The sequence below is a fragment of the Microcaecilia unicolor genome, chromosome 2 (assembly GCF_901765095.1).
Source record: "Microcaecilia unicolor chromosome 2, aMicUni1.1, whole genome shotgun sequence".
NCBI lineage: Eukaryota > Metazoa > Chordata > Amphibia > Gymnophiona > Siphonopidae > Microcaecilia > Microcaecilia unicolor.
This window is the reverse complement of record NC_044032.1, coordinates 173,393,543-173,411,809: the sequence shown is the minus strand read 5'-3', so window position 1 is coordinate 173,411,809 and position 18,267 is coordinate 173,393,543. Positions and strand designations below refer to the sequence as shown.

The 18,267-nt window shown below is 42.6% G+C and overlaps 1 protein-coding gene across 1 annotated transcript in view; it reads left to right on the top strand.

Annotated features, from left to right (window-relative positions):
• TMED7 (transmembrane p24 trafficking protein 7) overlaps positions 1 to 14,194 on the top strand; it is a 29,137-nt gene extending 14,943 nt beyond the window's left edge. Inside the window, exons 2-3 of the mRNA XM_030193505.1 lie at positions 2,563 to 2,808; positions 10,261 to 14,194. Of these exons, the coding sequence (XP_030049365.1) occupies positions 2,563 to 2,808; positions 10,261 to 10,497 (483 nt within the window). The 3' untranslated portion in view covers positions 10,498 to 14,194. The remainder of the gene's footprint in view (positions 1 to 2,562; positions 2,809 to 10,260) is intronic.
• Positions 14,195 to 18,267: the final 4,073 nt, after the last annotated feature.

The following is an 18,267-nucleotide window of genomic DNA, read 5'->3' as shown; positions in this document are numbered from 1 at the left end:
TCATGCTTGAGTTCTTTGAGTACCCTTGGATGTATGCCATCGAGTCCAGGGGATTTACTACTGTTAAATTTGTTGATTTGGCTCAATACATCTTCCAGGTTCACTGAGATTTCTTTCAGTTCCTCCGCATCATCACCTTGAAAAACATTTCCAGTACAGGCAGATCTCTGACATCATCTTCCGTAAAGATCGAATCAAAGAATTCATTCAGTTTCTCCGCTATGGCCTTGTCCTTCTTGAGTGCCCCTTTTATTCCTTCGTGATCTAACAGTCCCATGGATTCCCTCGCAGGCTTTCTGTTTATGATGTACCTGAAATTGTTGTTACTGTGAGTTTTAGCCTGTATGACGTTTCTCTTCACATTGGCCACCCTCCAATCTTACTCTTACTACTTTTACTTTCTTCTACAATAATTAACATTATGTATCTCTTCTTTTCCTCTAATATCTGTCATACTTTTATAATTGTAAAGCCACTTAGAAGGTATTACCGATAGGTGAGGTATCAAAAATAAAGAAACTTGAACTTGTTAAGCTCTATAAAAGTTTTTTGATGTTTTAACACCTTTTTTTTAACTTGAACTTTTATTGACAAACTAGTAAAAAAGGCCCGTTTCTGACACAAATGAAACAGGCGCTAGCAAGGTTTTTCTTGTAGTGTGTATGTTTGAGAGAGTGTGTGTGAGAGTGACTGTGTGAGAGTGTCTGAGAGACTGTGTGTGAGAGTATGTGTGCAATACATAGACTGTCTGTGAGACCGAGAGAGTGTTTGAGAGTGACTGTGTAACACATACAGAGTGAATGTGATATAGTGTGAGACATTGAGTGTGTGAGAGACAGTGTTTGAGAGTGAGAGGAAGACACAGACTGTGAGAGAGAGAGAGTGTGTGTGTGTGACAGAGATACCTCCCCCCTTCCCTCCCTGCTCTCAGGACCCCTCCCCCCTTCCCTCTCTGGTCTGAGGACCCCCTCCACCCCTCCTCTCTGGTCTGAGGACCACCTCCACCCCCCTCTCAGGACCCCTTCCCCCTCTGTGGTCTCAGCACCTCCTGTCTGGTCTCAGCACCCCCTCCCAATGTGTCCCCTCTTAATGCAGCCTCTCACCGCAGGCAGCCATCAGGCATTGGCTCAGCCGGTCCTCTCACCTGTCACGTCGCTGCGGTCCTCCGAGGGTCTGCTCCAGGGGCAGTGACGTCAGAGGCGAGAGGAGCGGCTGCAGAGCCGACAGCCAATGCCTGATGATGAGCGGTGGCGACCTGGGGGAGGACATGGCATTGCGGCCAGCGCGGCTTCACTTTCTTGGCTTCAGAACGTTGGAGGTGCATCGATCACGGGGGGGGGGGGGGATGGTGGCGACCCTGGGGGGTGGAGGGGGGAGCGATGGCAACCTTGGGGTGGAGGGGTGAGCGGCGGTGGCGACCTTGGGGGGGGCATGGCGTTGCGGCGAGGGCAGCTTAACTTTCTGGGCTTCAGAACGTTGGAGATGCGGGGACCTCAGGGGGGGTGGGGGGGAATGGTGGCGACCTTGGGGGGGTGGAGGGGGAAGCCTTGGTGACCTGGGGGGGTGGAGGGGTGAGTGGTGGCGACCTGGGTGGCGTGGCAGGTTATTGGTTGCTGACTTTCATTCAGTGCTGGTGGGTTGTCTGGAGTAGGAGTGAGAGGGGTGCTGTGAGTGGCTGTATGGCGTGAAGCAGGGTTGTGCAGCGAGTGACATACTGTGCGGGGGCGTGGCTGAGGGCAGCTCTATGACTGGTGCTGAGAGGCTACGAACACTACAGGGCTTCACGGCTTCACTCGGACATTATGTGTGCGAGGGGTGGGGCTGAAGGCGGCTCTATGACTGCTGCTGAGAGCCTACGAACACTACAGGGCTTCAGGGCTTCACACAGAGTCAGCTTCAGAACGTTGGAGGTGCGATTTATTTATATAGATATTTAATGTGAAAAATACAAAACAAAGGTTAGTGATAAATACTGTGTTGCATTTGGGGTGCTCTGTGCAATACAAACATTGCTGGGACTCTCTTCGGAATTATTTGGCTCTGAGCCTAAGCACCTCCATTATACCTTTTGTTTTTAGTAATGTACTTATATTTATTAACGTCTCATTTTTAATCTATGTTGACCATACATGTCATTTGATTAATGCTACCTCACTGAAGTATAGTGCCAGCCATTCTGTAGAGGAGCAGTAATGATTCTGTTCAGTTTGGGGGGCCTGAGTTCCCTTAGCTTCAGAACTAGAGGAGGAAGAGTTAAGGGTGCTGCTGAAAACTCATGTACTATCAATTCTGAAACTGTTGGTTTTGTGACCACATACAAATGGGTACTAATGGCCATTACCTTACTACATCTGGCCCAAATGTTAGTATCTTCAGACTCTCTTTACTTACATAAAATAATAAGTTGAAGCTGAAATTTTCCATTGTGTTGGCTGATCTTACCCATTAGATGATAGGTTTCTCCTAGGGAGACCTAGAAGTAACAAAACAGGGGTCCCTTGCAAAAAGACTTCATATCACAAGGTGACTGTGTTTTCCTAACCATCCATCTTTACCATTTAGGTTATCACCGGAGGTCATTATGATGTTGACTGTCGCCTGGAAGACCCAGATGGTGCTGTACTATACAAGGAGATGAAGAAGCAGTATGACACCTTTACCTTCACCGCATCCCGGAACGGAACCTACAAATTCTGTTTCAGCAATGAATTTTCCACATTCACCCACAAGACAGTCTACTTCGACTTCCAGGTTGGAGAAGATCCTCCCTTGTTCCCTAACGAGAACAGAGTCACTGCACTTACTCAGGTAAGTAGTAGTTGATGTAAATTAAAGCCTTGAAACTGTACACTTCAGATTGATCCTTCCACTGTTGCATTTAGTCATCAAGTTTCCCAGATGGCACTATCATATCTGCACTAGTGGGAAAAGAGCAACGGCTACCATCTATTGGAAGTCAAAGCTGATGGTGGCTGTGATGGCTTCACAACTTTTTTTTTTTTTAATCCTTAGTTTCAGCTAATTAAGGAGCCATCATTATACATGTATGTCAGTGCAACAATGCTTTGTAGAGATGCCTTGTGGTTGTGTGTGTGTGTGTTTTTTTTTTGTTTGTTTTGTTTTTTTAAGGGGCACTAAAAATGAGAGAACTGTTTAGGAATGTGAGGGATCAGACTCAAAGGCAGGAGGAGAGGATCGCTTCAGTTCAGCGGTATATAAACTGCAGGAAGAGAAAGGCTTATGGCCTGGGGAACACTGGTGAGATGTTCTTTGTAGTGCTCCATCAAGCTTTAGGAAACTTACTTGATTTCTTTTTCCCCTTATTGTAGTTGGCCTGAAACATCCCCAGATAACACCAGAAACAATCTTGTATTTTTATTTAATTACCGTATTTGTTATATCCTTTTAAAGCAGTCCTTAGCCCTAACATGACACCTATCTGGGAGGAGTGAGACACTTACCCAGGCTCCCCCCTCCCCCCTTTGTTTTAGAGGGCTGGCATTAGCTTTTCAAATCTGTGCCAGCACTTTGAAAATAGATCACAAAAAGGCGTGATATCTCGTCCCCATATTGTTCTGTTCACTGTCCCATTTTAAACTGGTGTGAGGGGGTAGGGGAACTGGAGCCTTGAAATGACAACTACATGTGCTGCTGTTGTTTCCATATTTTAAATCACATTTTATCATGTTCTCGTGTTTATCTGAAATTGCAGAACACTTCATTTTATTTGTGCTGTTTTTAGTGCCGACTTAATAGTTTTAGTGTGCACTGAAATGAAAGGCAGTATTTTCCATGCACACCTCTAGTGGCCAGATCTCCAGGTGGCAGTAGTACCTTAAGACTAGGCTTGATCGTGTGAACTTAAAAGCATTAATTAGTCATTGCAGTATTCCAGTCCAGCAGGTATTTCTGTTGCTTACTTTGCTTTTGTAACAGATTATACTTGCTCTTTTATAAATCAGTCCTGCATTTCCCTACACTGCCTACCTGTGCAGGCCCTGCCTTACTCTGTATCGCTTGGAGTTTACCCAGAAAAGCGAAGAACTAAATGTAGCATGGTAGCTGAAAGGAGATGCAGCAACAAACCTTTTCCTGCCTACCTTGTCTAGAAAGTAATGCAAGTGGAACTAATAGTGCCACACCCAGAAAAACTGGATTAATTGACTTGGCAAACAAGTCCATGCAATAGAGGTGGGAGAGTAGGTATTGGACAATAGCTGTATTTGTGTCAATTCTTGTTTCTGTTTCTAAGACTTACATTTCTTTTATGTTAAGATCTAAATATTTCATGGACACTGGTTGAGGAAGAGACCTCTTTTATCCCCAAAACCATGCATCTTTCCACCCACGGGTGCTCTCTTTCTGACTTATTCGTTATCTTTACATTGAAATAACAAACCAGGTTGTTGAGGTTAAAGCTTAAGATTCTTTTTGAAAGTCCAGCTTGCCCAAAGAATGTGTTCTTTCCCCAGCACTCAAGTGGAGATGCTGGTTGATAAGGATGTTTGCAGTTCCGCTGCAGAGTGTGCTCTGTGCATCTGCATTGTGGAGTAACCTTCTGTTCTGAAGTAGCAGCATGCAGAATAATGAAAACTGAACATGTGTTGCTATTGTATTGTTAAAATGGGGGGGGGGGGGGGGGAGGATGGACTCAGGGCTGGTGCTAGGGTTTCTGGCATCCCCCTGCAGCCTATTAAGTCAGTGCCATTACACATCCAGCATCTCCTCTCTCTCCTCCCCCTATCTAGCACCTTCTCTCTCTCCTCTCCTCACGAAGAGCAACACAAACTCCTCAACTACCAGATACCTGCCCCAGTGCTTTTTTTTTTTTTTTTGGTAGGAAAAATGGTACTGGTAATGGGTAACCTTAGGGGTGGGATCACTATGGCACAACACCCCTTTTACCAGCCATGGCGTATATAGAGGTCCTTTTACTAAGGTGTGCTGAAAAATGGCCTGCACTGGTGTAGACACACGTATTGGATGCATGCAGGTCCATTTTTCAGCACACCTGCAAAAAAGGCCTTTTTTTTTTTTTTTTTTTTGCCAAAAATGGACGTTTGGCAAAATAAAAATCAGTACGCGTCCATTTTGGGCCTGAGACCTTACCACCACCCAATGACTTAGCTGTAAGGTCTCATGCATTAACTAGGCAGTAATCGTCAGCGCATGTACACTGCTGATTGCCACCTGGTTAGCGCCACGTGGTAGAAAATAAAAAATATTTTCTGCAGTGTGTATCAGGCATGCGCAAAAAATGGAATTACCGCCTGGGGCACGCGGTACATAAGTTACATAAGTATTGCCATACTGAAACAGACCAAATGTCCATCAAGCCCAGCATCCTGTTTCCAACAGTGGCCAATCCAGGTCACAAATACCTGGCAAGATCCCCAAAAAACTACAAAACATTTTATTCTGCTTATCTCAGATATATTTTCCTCAAGTCCAATTTAATAATGGTCTATGGACGTTTTATTTATTTATTATTTATTTGTTGCATTTGTATCCCACATTTTCCCACCTAATTACAGGCTCAATGTGGCTTACATTGTTCCGTAATGGTATTGCATTAGAGTTCATGAGTGACAGAGTAGATTAAGCAGTCAAGTATAGAGAGTTCATATTCGGAATGAGAAATAAAGTGGTATTGTGTTGAAGTTCATTCGTGATAGAGTAACTGAGGCAGTCAAGTATAGAGAGTTCGGTTTTGTCCAGTTCTGGTTTGAGTTTCATTGTCTAGTATTTAGCATGGATCATTGTGGTATGCCTTATTGAACAGGTTGGTTTTTAGTGATTTTTGAAAGTTAGGTCGTGCATTGTTTTTTTGGCGATTGGTAATGCATTTTTTTTTTGTTACATTTGTACCCCGCGCTTTCCCACACATGGCAGGCTCAATGCGGCTTACATGGGACAATGGAGGGTTAAGTGACTTGTCCAGAGTCACAAGGAGCTGCCTGTGCCTGAAGTGGGAATCGAACTCAGTTCCTTAGTTCCCCAGGACCAAAGTCCACCACCCACTAGGCCACTCCTCCACTCCATTCCATAGTTGCGTGCTTATGTAGGAGAGGTTGGATGCATATGTTAGTTTATATTTTAGTCCTTTGCAGCTGGAGTAGTGGAGATTCAGGAATGTGTGTGCTGATCTTTTAGTGTTCCTGGTTGGTAAGTCTATGAGGTCTGACATGTAGACCGGGGCCTCACTGTAAATGATTTTATGAACCAGAGTGCAGATTTTGAACGTAATACGTTCTTTAAGTGGGAGCCAGTATAGTTTTTCTCTTAGGGGTTTGGCGCTTTCGTATTTCGTTTTTCCAAATATGGGTCTGGCTGCTGTGTTTTGGGCAGTTTGGAGTTTCTTAATGATTTGTTCTTTGCATCCGGCATAGATTGCATTGCAGTAATCTAGGTGACTTTGCACCATTGCTTGTACCAGGCTGCGGAATATTTCCCATGGGAAGAAAGGTTTTACTCTTTTGAGTTTCCACATTGAATGGAACATTTTCGTTGTTTTATTTTTCGCATGGCTTTCTAGTGTGAGATTTCGGTCAATTGTAACTCCGAGAATTTTCAGGCTACCTGAAACAGGAAGGGTATAGTTTGGGGTGTTCATAGTGGCGGGTTTGCTCATGTTATATTGTGATGAGAGGATGAGACATTGTGTTTTTTCTGCGTTGAGTTTTAATTGAAATGCATCTGCCCATGAATTCATGATTTGGAGGCTGTGTTTGATTTCATTTGTGATTTTTGTTGGATCATATTTGAACGGGATGTAGATCGTGACATCATCTGCGTAGATGTAGGGATTAAGGCCTTGGTTGGATAGCGATTTGGCTAGAGGTGTCATCATTAGGTTGAAAAGGGTCGGTGAAAGCGGTGATACTTGGGGTACTCCGCATTCTGGTTTCCATGGTGATGATGTATTCAAATTTAATATGACTTGATATGTTCTTGCATTTAGGAAACTAAGTATGTTTCCTCCAATCCCGAAGTATTCTAGGATGTTTAATGTATTGTATTTATTTATTTATTGCATTTGTATCCCACATTTTCCCACCTCTTTGCAGGCTCAATGTGGCTTACAATACATCGTGAATGGTGGACAAAAATAAGTAAATAGACATTTTGTGTTACAAAAGGATATAGGGGATCATGATAATGATAAAACATGGTAGTAATATAGCACGCAAATATTGTAAGACAATTCCGGATATATGTGGAGGGATTCACATTTGTTGATCTTTGTGGTATGCCTTGTTGAAGAGATGGGTCTTCAGTAGTTTGCGGAAGTTAGTTCATAAATCATTTTTAAGTTGCATAGCAGCACGTTCCATACTTGTGTGCTCAGGTAGGAGAAGTTTGACGCATGCGTTAGTTTATATTTTAGACCTTTGCAGTTAGGGAAGTGAAGATTAATAGTATTTTATGGCTTACCATGTGAAACGCGCTACATGTTGAATTGTAGGAGAAGTACACTGTTGCCAGTTGCAATTGCTTGTTTGAATTTGGTTAGGAGAGTGATTAGTACTGTTTCAGTGCTGTGGTTGGATCGAAATCCTGATTGTGATTCATGTAATATTGAGAATTTGTTTAAGTAGTCGGTAAGCTGCATCTTTCCATTAGTTTGACTGCCAGAGGGATAGATGCTACCAGGCGGTAGTTGGTTATGTCATTTGCTTTTTTCTTTGAATCTTTAGGAAGCCGTCCAAACCTTTCTTAAACTTTGCTAAGCTGTCCGCCTTTACCATATTTTCTGGCAACGAATTCCAGAGTTGAATTACACGTTGCCAGGTGGTAGTTCAAAATTGGTGCGTGTTGGACGTGCCTTAGTAAAAGGGCCCCATAAACGGGCATTGAAAATATTACACCAGTATGGGAGAAGAAAAATAACTTATTTTTTTCATTATAAATTCTGTAAGATGTTACAGTTCCAGTGTACCAAAAGTGGCACAAACCAAATTAGCATACAGACCAGGAATTAGGAGAACAATCTTGCCAAATCTGAAACGCAATTTGTTATCAAAATCTCAGAACCTAACAAACAGATCCCTATTCAGACACTTGGCCTTGCAGTCACACATGCAGAAAGGAGATAGCTCTTCTTCAAAAATTAATCTGAAATCCTAAGAAGCTAGACTCTGCATGCAGTACAATACCAGGAAAACAGAAAGAAACACATTGCAAAATAAGACAGCAGATGTAAATTCTCAAATTGGACGTATTCCAAACACTAAAATGAAAATAAAATAATTTTTTTTGCCATTGTTGTCTGGTGACTTTGTTTTTCTGATGTTGTTGGTCTGAGGCTCTGATTCTGCTGCTCTCTATCTGTTCTCTTAACTCCATTTCCAGGGCTTCCTTTACATTTATTTCTTTACGTTCCTCCTCCTTTATTTCTTGCCTTATGTCCATAAGTAAAAGCTGGGTCCTCTGCAGACTTGACTCTAGGAGGTATAGAGTGGATCCAGCTTTTGCCTATTTTTTCCATCCATGTGCAGTTTTTCTCCTCTCTTCCTTTTCCCTCGTCTCCATCAGTATACGTCTCTTTCCTCTCTCGTCCTCCTTCCATCCATGTCCATCCTTTCACCTGTTCTCCCCTCCATCCATGTTCAGCTTACTTCCTTTCTCTTCCCTCCCCTCCATACATGTCCAGCATTTCTCCTCTCTCCCCTCCATCCATGTGCATCTCTGTCTTCCCTCCCCTCCTTCCGTGTCCAGAATTTCTCTTCTCTCCCCTCCAACCATGTGCATCTCTTTCCTCTTGTCTTACCTTCCCTCCTCTCCATCCCTGCCCAATATTTCTCCTCTTGTCCCTGTCCTCCACTCCAACCATGTCTAGCATTTCTCCTCTCTCCCTTCCTCAGTTTTCCCTCCCCTCCATCCATGTCCAGCATTTCTCCTCTCTCTTCCCCTCCATCCATGTGCATCTCCTTCCTCTGTCTTCCCTTCCCTCCATCCTTGTCCAGCGTTTCTCCTCTCTCCCCTCCATCCATGTCCAGCGTTTCTCCTCTCTCCCCTGCCATGTCCAGCAATTTCTCCTCTCTCCCATGCCCTCCCCTCCCATCCATGCCCAGCGATTCTCCTCTCTCCCCTGCCCTCCATGTCTAGTGATTCGCCGCAGCCCCCAGCTGTCTCCCTTTTCAGCCCCCGAGTTCCTGTTCCAGCCCCAGCCCCCCCTCCTGCCTGCCCTTTTCTCCTGCAGCATCCCTCATTTTGTTCGTGCCGCCTTGCATTTAAATCTTTTATTTTACCTCAGAGTCAAAGTGGCAGCAGCAGCAGTAAAAGAAGCAGGCTCACTGCGAGCCTTCAACCTCTCAATGTCCCGCCCTCATAGAAACAGGAAATTACATCAGAGGAAGGCGGAACACTGAGGGGGAGCTGAAAGTTCAAGGCTAGTCTGCTTCTTTCACTGCTGCCGCTTGGACTTTGAGGTAAAATAAAAGATTTAAATGCAGGGTGGCAGGAACAAAAAGAGGGGCTGTTGGGGAGCTGAGGGCTGCAGCTGGGGTAGAATTGTGAGCCGCCAGCGGCAGTAAGTAAGCATGGCTTGTGGTGCCCTCCAGAGGTCGGTGCCCCCCTCCATGCTTACCGGGTTGCACCAGCCCTAGATGGACTGAAAAGCAGATGAGTACAAATGACATATTTTCAAGCATATCTGTTACAAAGATCTTTTTATTGTAAGATAACTTGGATTGTTCTAATAACAGGTTTATTTACAATGTATTGTAGAGGAGATGCATGCATGTAACAGATTTTTTTTTTTTTTAAATAAAAAAAAAATGTAATAACTGCCAGTTCTATCTCTCTCTTCCTCTTCCCACCATATACAAACAAAACAGGCTGTGCTGTGAACCAGGAGTGTTTCACAAGCACCCCTTCCTTCCTTCTTTCCTTCCTTCCTTCTTTCTTCATTCATAAGAACACTGGGTCTTACCAGGTCAGTGAAGGTGCACAGGTCAGATCATGCCCTGTGGGGTAGAGTTCCTTTAATACAGGACATGTATTCTTAGTTTTGCTGCACACTTGCTTCAAGAGGAAGAAGCCCATTAAAAAAAATGAGCATAGGGGAGTAAGAAATAGAGGCAAATTAATTACAGGAGAATCTAGCTGCCATTGTTGGTATATCTGGGTATTATAAACAACTATGTCTGCAAAAAAAAAAATTTTTTTCACCACCTTGGCAAGAATGTTGAGATTACACAGGATAAGCAAAAGAGCCTGCAGGAAGAGCTAACCAAACTTATTTATTTTTGTGTGCAGATGGAATCTGCCTGTGTTTCAATTCATGAAGCTCTGAAGCCTGTCATTGACTATCAGACTCACTTCCGTCTGAGGGAGGCGCAGGGCCGCAGCCGGGCAGAGGACCTGAACATGCGTGTGGCCTACTGGTCCATAGGGGAAGCCATCATCCTCCTGGTAGTGAGCGTTGGACAGGTGTTCCTCCTGAGAAGCTTCTTCTCTGATAAAAGAACCACCACAACCCGTGTTGGGTCATAACCAGCCTTATGGGATGGAGCCTCCCAAGCACTGTACACTATATGTCCAGCTGCACGATCACTGTTTAGTTCCTGTAGGCACAGAAGAACTTTGAAGACTGGTAACATTTTTACCCTGGGACACCTTCCCCAAAAGTTGTAGAAAGGGGGGTGGGTGCGTTATTTTTTTTTTAATTATTATTTGACCTGTTAGAATTTTTGGAACTTGTTTGCTATGTCCATGTTACCTACAAGACCTTGATGTTAATTTTTTTTCCTCTTTTCTTAAATGTCTTGATACTTAAGTATGTTTGATTTAACAATAAAATGGGAAAGGGGAAGCAAAAAGCTGTGGAGGCAGTCAAAGAAGTGAATATGGTTTGATTCCTTGTGGACAACCATCCCTAAGCTGGTCTTTACTTTAAATTTGTTGCAAGTTTTCTGCCTACTCCCAGTGGGCTCCTCAGTAATTGAACATCTCAGGTGTTGACACTTAGTACTAAACCAAGGTGAATACTTAAGCTGTGTGCAGGCTGCTTTTTAAAACTTTTTTCACCTTTTAAAGTTATACTTCCTCTGTTAAAGGGGAAAACAAATAGACCGTATTTCCTGGTAATCTGTCTCTCACCCCCCCCCCCCCCCCCCCCCCCGGATAACCTTTATGAAATAAGGTGTGGAAAAAAGTTCATTTTTTAGAATATTTTTTAAGTTCAGCAGTCATATAAGCTCAGCAGTGTCAACCCAATACCTGAACGGTGCTGTAAGCTAGGACTGTCTGGGAGGCAGAAAAGCTGTGTGCTTTGGTTTAGTCAGGATTAACAGCAGATTTTGTTGAGTTTGTGTAGCTTTGGTTTTGGCACATGCAATGAAAAATAAACTGTTCAGTTAATCGTGCTCCATCTTGAAAGTAGAGGATTCTGCTTTGTGCAGTGCCTGCATGCTTTGTCTTAATGGGTGATTACACACTACACTACTACTGCTGCTGCTGCTGCTGCTTATAAAAAGAATTTCTTTTGTAGATGTCCCATATTGATCCTATGCTCATTTCTTTTTAAACAGATTTTTGCAAGCTCGACAAAAGCAACTAAAAGTGAAAATGCAGCTTTAAAATTTTGAAAGCTGTAAAGGGTTATATCACTCCTAAAAGTTAAAAAAAAACTGAGCTGAAATCTACACTGAGCACAGAAATAAATGTAAGCTTTTTCTTATCCATTTGGGTGCTGTCGTAGGTTTATCTCTTAGAACCATGACATGCAAAGCAGGCAGCAAATGTGCTAAATCCTGTGTATGCCTATAATCTGGTAGGAAAATGAGCTTTTGTGAAGGAATCTGGATTTTATCAGTGCACACTTTCCAACCACTGAGTTCTGGCTTATAACAAGCAGCATACTACAACCTACTGTACTATATTACAAAAAAAAAAAAAAAAAAGAGCCTGTGCACTGGGCTTTTAATTAAAGGAGAATGAGAAGTGGTTTAATTACCAAAGGGAAACAGAAGCTGAATTTGTTCCATCAGTCCCAGAGTTCACCTGCCATTTCTTAACAAATGTATTGGTGCCTGTACTGACTCCAGGTTGGTTGCTGGAGTAGGTGTTCTAGACGTTTTGATATCGTGAAGGTAGCGAGCGGGTATTTGGGTTTTGTAATAGGAACTTAATGTTTCCTCCACTAAAAGCATTAGCCAGTAGTTAATGGCCTTGTACTAGTACAAGGGCACCAGCAAGAAGTTGCTTTTTTTTTTTTTCTAAGCTTATTTGGATGTCATTAATGTCTCCAGTTTGTTAAGTTTTGTTTCACTTTTGAGAAGAAATATGATATTTAAAGCTCCTCTTTGGTCGCTCCCACCATTTCTGCATTTGAGCTTAGATCAGTATTTTTGCTGTACTGATACTTCCCATGGCATGGTACTGGCACATTCAGCAGGAGACATTTACATGTGAGGCATAGTTACAGCAACTTCACCCTGTTATCTCAGAAAGGTGCAAAACGTTAAAACATTTAGACAAAAATTTAAGGGCAAGTTAGTGAGGTAAAAAAAAAGAGTCCAGGAACTATAGACTAACGTTTTTGAGTAGTCAAACTAAAATTACAATAACTAGTATTTTGCTCATCAGAAGGTACAAATAAGTTTCTGGTTCTCACACAGTTCAGTCTGCTGTAATCGGATGTATTCTATGTTATTATTGGGAGACAAAGCCTGCAAAGTGATGGATATCATGTGATATACCATGTTTAATAGCTCATAAAAGAAAGAAATTGCACATTTTCTCAGTGTGTAGAACTTATCCTAACAGTCAGTCCATCTGACAGACACAGATGTTTTTGAAGACTCATATCTAGTGGGTATCTTAAATGCCCTGCTCTCTGTAGCAGACCAACCCTTCTTACCGGAAGAATAACATCCTACAATAGAATTCAGAGCGGCTTGCTTGTCTGACTTAGGTGCAAATGCCATCCTGGCTTGGCCAGTGGTGCTGTCACATGCAGGTTTAGAGCTAACTCCTGTTGCAGCTGTAAGCCTCAGTTTTCTGCCAGCTGTGATGCCTCGGTTTGCTTGGTGCTAGCTACACATCACTGAAACTAGCATTTAGGAGTTGATTTTATAACAGATTGTCTGTGAGAAGTTCAAAACAGTACCTACTTTTATAAAGGCAACCTAGGTGCCTGTGTGCTTTAAATATAAATAGGTTTCTTCCATGACCCCGCTTGATCCAAAGAAGGTATAAATGTGTGTATGTATAAAATACATATGTACACTGCAGCTCTGCCTAAACTATGCCCCTGGGAATGCCTATGCTCCTGTCGGGTAAAACTAGGTGCTGTTTTGCATTGCATCTACTGCACACATATGTAAATTTGTAAGAGCCATTTTCAGCATGTAAAGCATGCTTTACAAACAGAAAATTACCATGTAAAAGGGTAATTTTTTTATAAACCATTTCTGCATGTGAATGGGTTCTTATTAAATTAGGTCTTACCCAAGGTTTAATTTTGTGGGGGATAGCTTGAAGTTCTGTTCAGACTCCAGAGCAGCAGGAGTGTTCTGCCCAGCTCCTCTCTTACTAGCAGCCTGCAGGGAAGAGAAGGGCAAGGGCTGAGCCTGAAGTAGAGCAAAGAACAGTCACTCTGCTTTCTAATCCAGCTGCTGCTCCTGCCTCTGTTCCACCTGCCTCCTTCCCTGGCTCTACAGTTCCACTTACATTTTGTCTAGACATGCCTAAAAATACATGTGGTAGCAGCAGGTATGTACCGGTACAGTAGGTATCCTCGGGGGCAGAGCTTGGGCGGAGCTGCAATTTATGCACATGTCAACTAAAATACAATCGCATTTCTTTATACATGAACATTTACACCTCTCGAGCGGGTTCCCTCCTTCAGTCTAGGTGTGACATCTACAGGATTTGTGTTAGTATGTTATGAAGACACACTGGTACCTACAAATCTTTACAAATAGGCAAGAAATAGGTGCCTTCTGCCCTATTATCCTAGGTTCTCTGGTATAAAATTCCCCTCGGTGTCCAACCCAGCTGCACAGTAACTTGGCTTGGATCCTTGAATTTTAGGACACAACACATAATTATGTATGCCGTTCTATCCCTATTAACAAAAAAAACAATGTTGTTAAAGTTGTATATTTCTTTTTTTTTTTTCTTTAATTTTTTAGAGTAAGCAATTGAACCAGTAATTGCAGTGATTGTAAATTTTTATGAACTATGTTAAAAAAAAAAAAAAAGGTATGAGGTGAAGAAAGTCTCTCTTAGTATTTAGAAGTTAGAACTGCACATTCTTTTTATGTTTAGAAAAATCCAGAAACAAAGCTGTTTCAATACAAAGATAGTTGTGTGGTGCACAGAGTAAGTTACCCAGGACTTGATAACATAATTTCAGCTACACTAGACTGCAGAACACACCCTATGTTTTGCATATTCTTTGGATGTTTTATGTCTGCTGAATTAATTGTTTTCATGTCCTCAAATGTCACTTCCCATTTTTAGTTTTTCAAAAATGTTCATTCTTTCTAAATTGAAAAAAGACAAAAGATAAACCTTGTCAATATTGTATGGGGAAATAAAAATTAATATATTTAAATTGATTTAAATGCCTTTTTTGTATAAATAAAGAAGTTAAACCAGTATCGGTGTAATTGGCTAATTGATATATAGGTCTGTAATAGGTAATCTGCGCTAAAATACATTGCATTGTAATTACAATCCAGCAAAAGAATGTTAAGGAGACATAGAGTAGTATCACAGACAGTAATAAAACACACAAAAAAAGTGAATATATAAACAAGAATATCCAAATCGGAGCATAAAACAAGAATAGAAACCTAGGGAGGAACACCCCTCCCCCTCCCAAAGTGCAAATTATCCACGTGAACTTTTTTTTTCTCCATCCCCAAAACAAAACCAAAAGAAAATCAAAAACACTATATAAAAAAAAAGATGGAATCCAATTAAAGCAAAACTTGAATCTCATAACTGGTTAGCTATGACTGCAGCTTCAGAGGTTGGGAAGTAAGACAAATACCGGGCAGATTGCTACGGTCTTGGTCCTGTAAATGGCAAAAACAGATCGTGATTGAGGCTGGAGTGAACTTCAACAGCAACTCCAGTTCTTGAGAAATAGGACCAGTGCTGGGCACACTTCTATGGTCTGTGCCCTGAAATTGGCAGGGAGAGACAGAGATAAAGTATACCAGTATTTAATAAAGAAGTGGAACTTGTGCGGAGTGCCAGACTCAACTCGAGCCACCTTGATGAGCAGACTGGATGGACCGTGCAGGTCTTTATATGCTGATATTTATTATATTTCCCTTCAGAAACTTTTCTCATTGGATCTAAGAAAATATAGTAATTCCCTTGATAGATAGTTATGATTCACTTAAGTGTATTATTAACAGGGCACCTGATTGATATTGTATACCGCAGGAACACATTGCCCACCTACCTTTATCATCTCACCATCCCTTTTCTCTTCTCCCTTCTCAGCTCTCAACGTTCAAAATTTCCTTCCTTTCATTCAACCATCTCCATTCTGTCTGAGTACATCTTGCCTTCGTCGCTGTCGTCATGCCTCTCCAACTCTTCTCCATACTGTCTTGTTCCTTCTCCTGCTCTTGGCTGGGGATATCAATCCCAATCCTGGTCCTCCACATCAGCTCTTATCCTATTTGTGCAAGTCACACTGTGATGTCTCCAATCTAATTTCTGTTCCTCTCCTCTCCCCTTCTTCTCTGCCTTTCTGATGTGCTCTCTGGAATGCCCGCTCTGTCTGCAACAAACTTTCCTACATCCACAACCTTTTTATCTCTCATACTCTCCATCTGCTTGCCCAGAGACTTGGCTTTGTCCTGAAGATTGCTTCAGCTGCGGCCCTGTGCCATGGAGGTTACCTTTTATCCCATACTCCTCACCTAGTTGGCCGCGGAGGTGGTGTCGGGCTACTACTCTCACCCTCTTGTAGATTTCAACCTCTTCTTCCACCTCGGTCTCGCAGCTTTTCTGCCTTTGAAGTGCACTGTCTATTCACTCCTCTAGCTCTCTGAGTAGCAGTTATTTATCGACCCTTTGATAAGTCCCTTTCTTCCTTTTTCACTGACTTTGACTCCTGGTTTTCCTTCGAATCTTCATCTTCTTCCCTTATTCTTGGGGATTTTAACATTCATGCTAATGATACCTCTGACTCTTATGCTTCTCAGTTCTTGCTTTAACATCCTCTTTCAATCTTCAACTGTACTCCATTACCCCTACTCACCAAAATGGCCACTTTCTTGATCTTATGTTCAACTGCTCACTCTCCAGTTTCTGCACTTCAGCTCTTCCCCTCTTTGACCATCATCTGTTAACTTTTACACTTAAACACCCTCCCCCCACAGTCTCATCCAATCTCCACAAAATACATTTAGGAATCTTCAGGCTAATGACTCTTCTACTCTGTCCTCCAGTGTTTCAAACTTCTTCTCAACCACTATGTTATCCAAGTCTGTCAATGAGGCTGTCTCTTCCTACAATACTATTTTCTGCTCTGGATACTTTTGCTCCTCCCATTCCCAGTTCTGTAAGGTGTACCAAACCCCAACCTTGGCTGACCTCTAGAATCCGCTACCTACATTCCTGTGCCTGATCTGCTGAATGCCTTTGGCTGAAATCCCGTGCCCATGCTGACTTCATATATTTCAAATTCTTGCTGACCTCCTTCCAGTCTGCTCTTTCACTTGCCAAAACAGGACTACTACATCCAGTTGACAAACTCTTAGCGCAAACCCTTGACATCTCTTTGCCATACTGAGCACTCTCCTCGAAGTGCCTTCACCTCCAACTCCCCCTTCACTTTCTTCCCAGACTCTGGTTGAGTTCTTTCATGATAAGGTTCACAACATTCACCTTGAATTCTCAACCAAGTCACCTCCATCTCTCCTTCTCTCAGTCCATTCCCTCATCCCCTGCCTCCCTTTCTGAAATCATTGAAGAGGAAACTGCACATTTTCTTTCCTCCTCAAAACTAACTACCTGTTCCTCTGATCCTATTCCCATCCATCTACTTAGCACTATCCCTCCTACTGTCATCCCTTCTATCTGTCATATCCTCAATCTTTCACTTTCTGCTGTGATTATTCCTGATGCCTTTAAAGATGCCACAGTTACACCACTCCTCAAAAAACCTTCACCGGATCCTACCTGTCCTTCAAACTATTGCCCCATCACCCTCCTTTCTATCCAAGATACTTGAACGTGCTGTTCACCACTGTTGTCTTGACTTTCTTCAAGCTATTCTTGATCCACTTCAATCTGGCTTTTGCCCTCTTCATTCATCTGAAACAGCCCTTGCTAAAGTCTCCAATGACCTGTTCTTGGCCAGATCCATAGGTCTCTATTCTGTCCTCATCCTTCTCAATCTATCTGCTGCTTTTGATGTTGTTGATCACCACCTACTCCTTGATACACTGTCCTCACTTGGATTTCAGGGCTCTGTTCTTTCCTGGTTTTCTTATCTCTCCCATTGCACTTTTAGTGTATACTCTGGTGGATCCTCCACTTCTATCCCGCAATCAGTTGGTGTACCTCAGTGCTCTGTCTTATTTATACTTCTTCCCTTGGTGTTCTGATCTCATCCCATGGTTTTCAGTATCACCTTTATGCCAATGACTCCCAGATCTACCTCTCCACACCAGAAATTTCAGCAGAAATCCAGGCCCAAGTATCAGCTTGCCTGTCTGACATTGCTGCCTGGATGTCTCACCGCCATCTGAAACTAAACATGACTAAGGCTGAGCATCTTATCTTTCCCCCTTAACCAACCTCTCTTCTTCCCCATTCTCTATCTCTGTAGATAACATGATCATCCTCCCTGTCTCATCAGCTTTAACATTGGGATCATCTTTGACTCCTCTCTCTGCACATATTCAACAGACTGCTAAAACCTATTATTTCTTTATATCACTGAAATTTGTCCTTTCTAAGCACACTACCAGAACCCTTATCACCTCTCGCTTAGACTATTGCAACTTGCTTCTCACAGGTCTCCCACTAAGCCATCTCTCTCCCCCCCCCCCCCCCCCCTTCAATCTGTTCAAAATTCTGCTGTACGACTTACATTCCACCAGTGTCGTTATGCTCATATTAGCCCTCACCTCAAGTCACGTCATTGGCCCCCTATCTGTTTCCGCATACAGTTCAAACTCCTCTTACTGACTTACAAGTGCATTCACTCTACAGCTCCTCAGTACTCCTCCACTCTTATCTCTCCCTAAACTCCTCCCTGGGTACTCTGTTCATTGGGTAAATCTG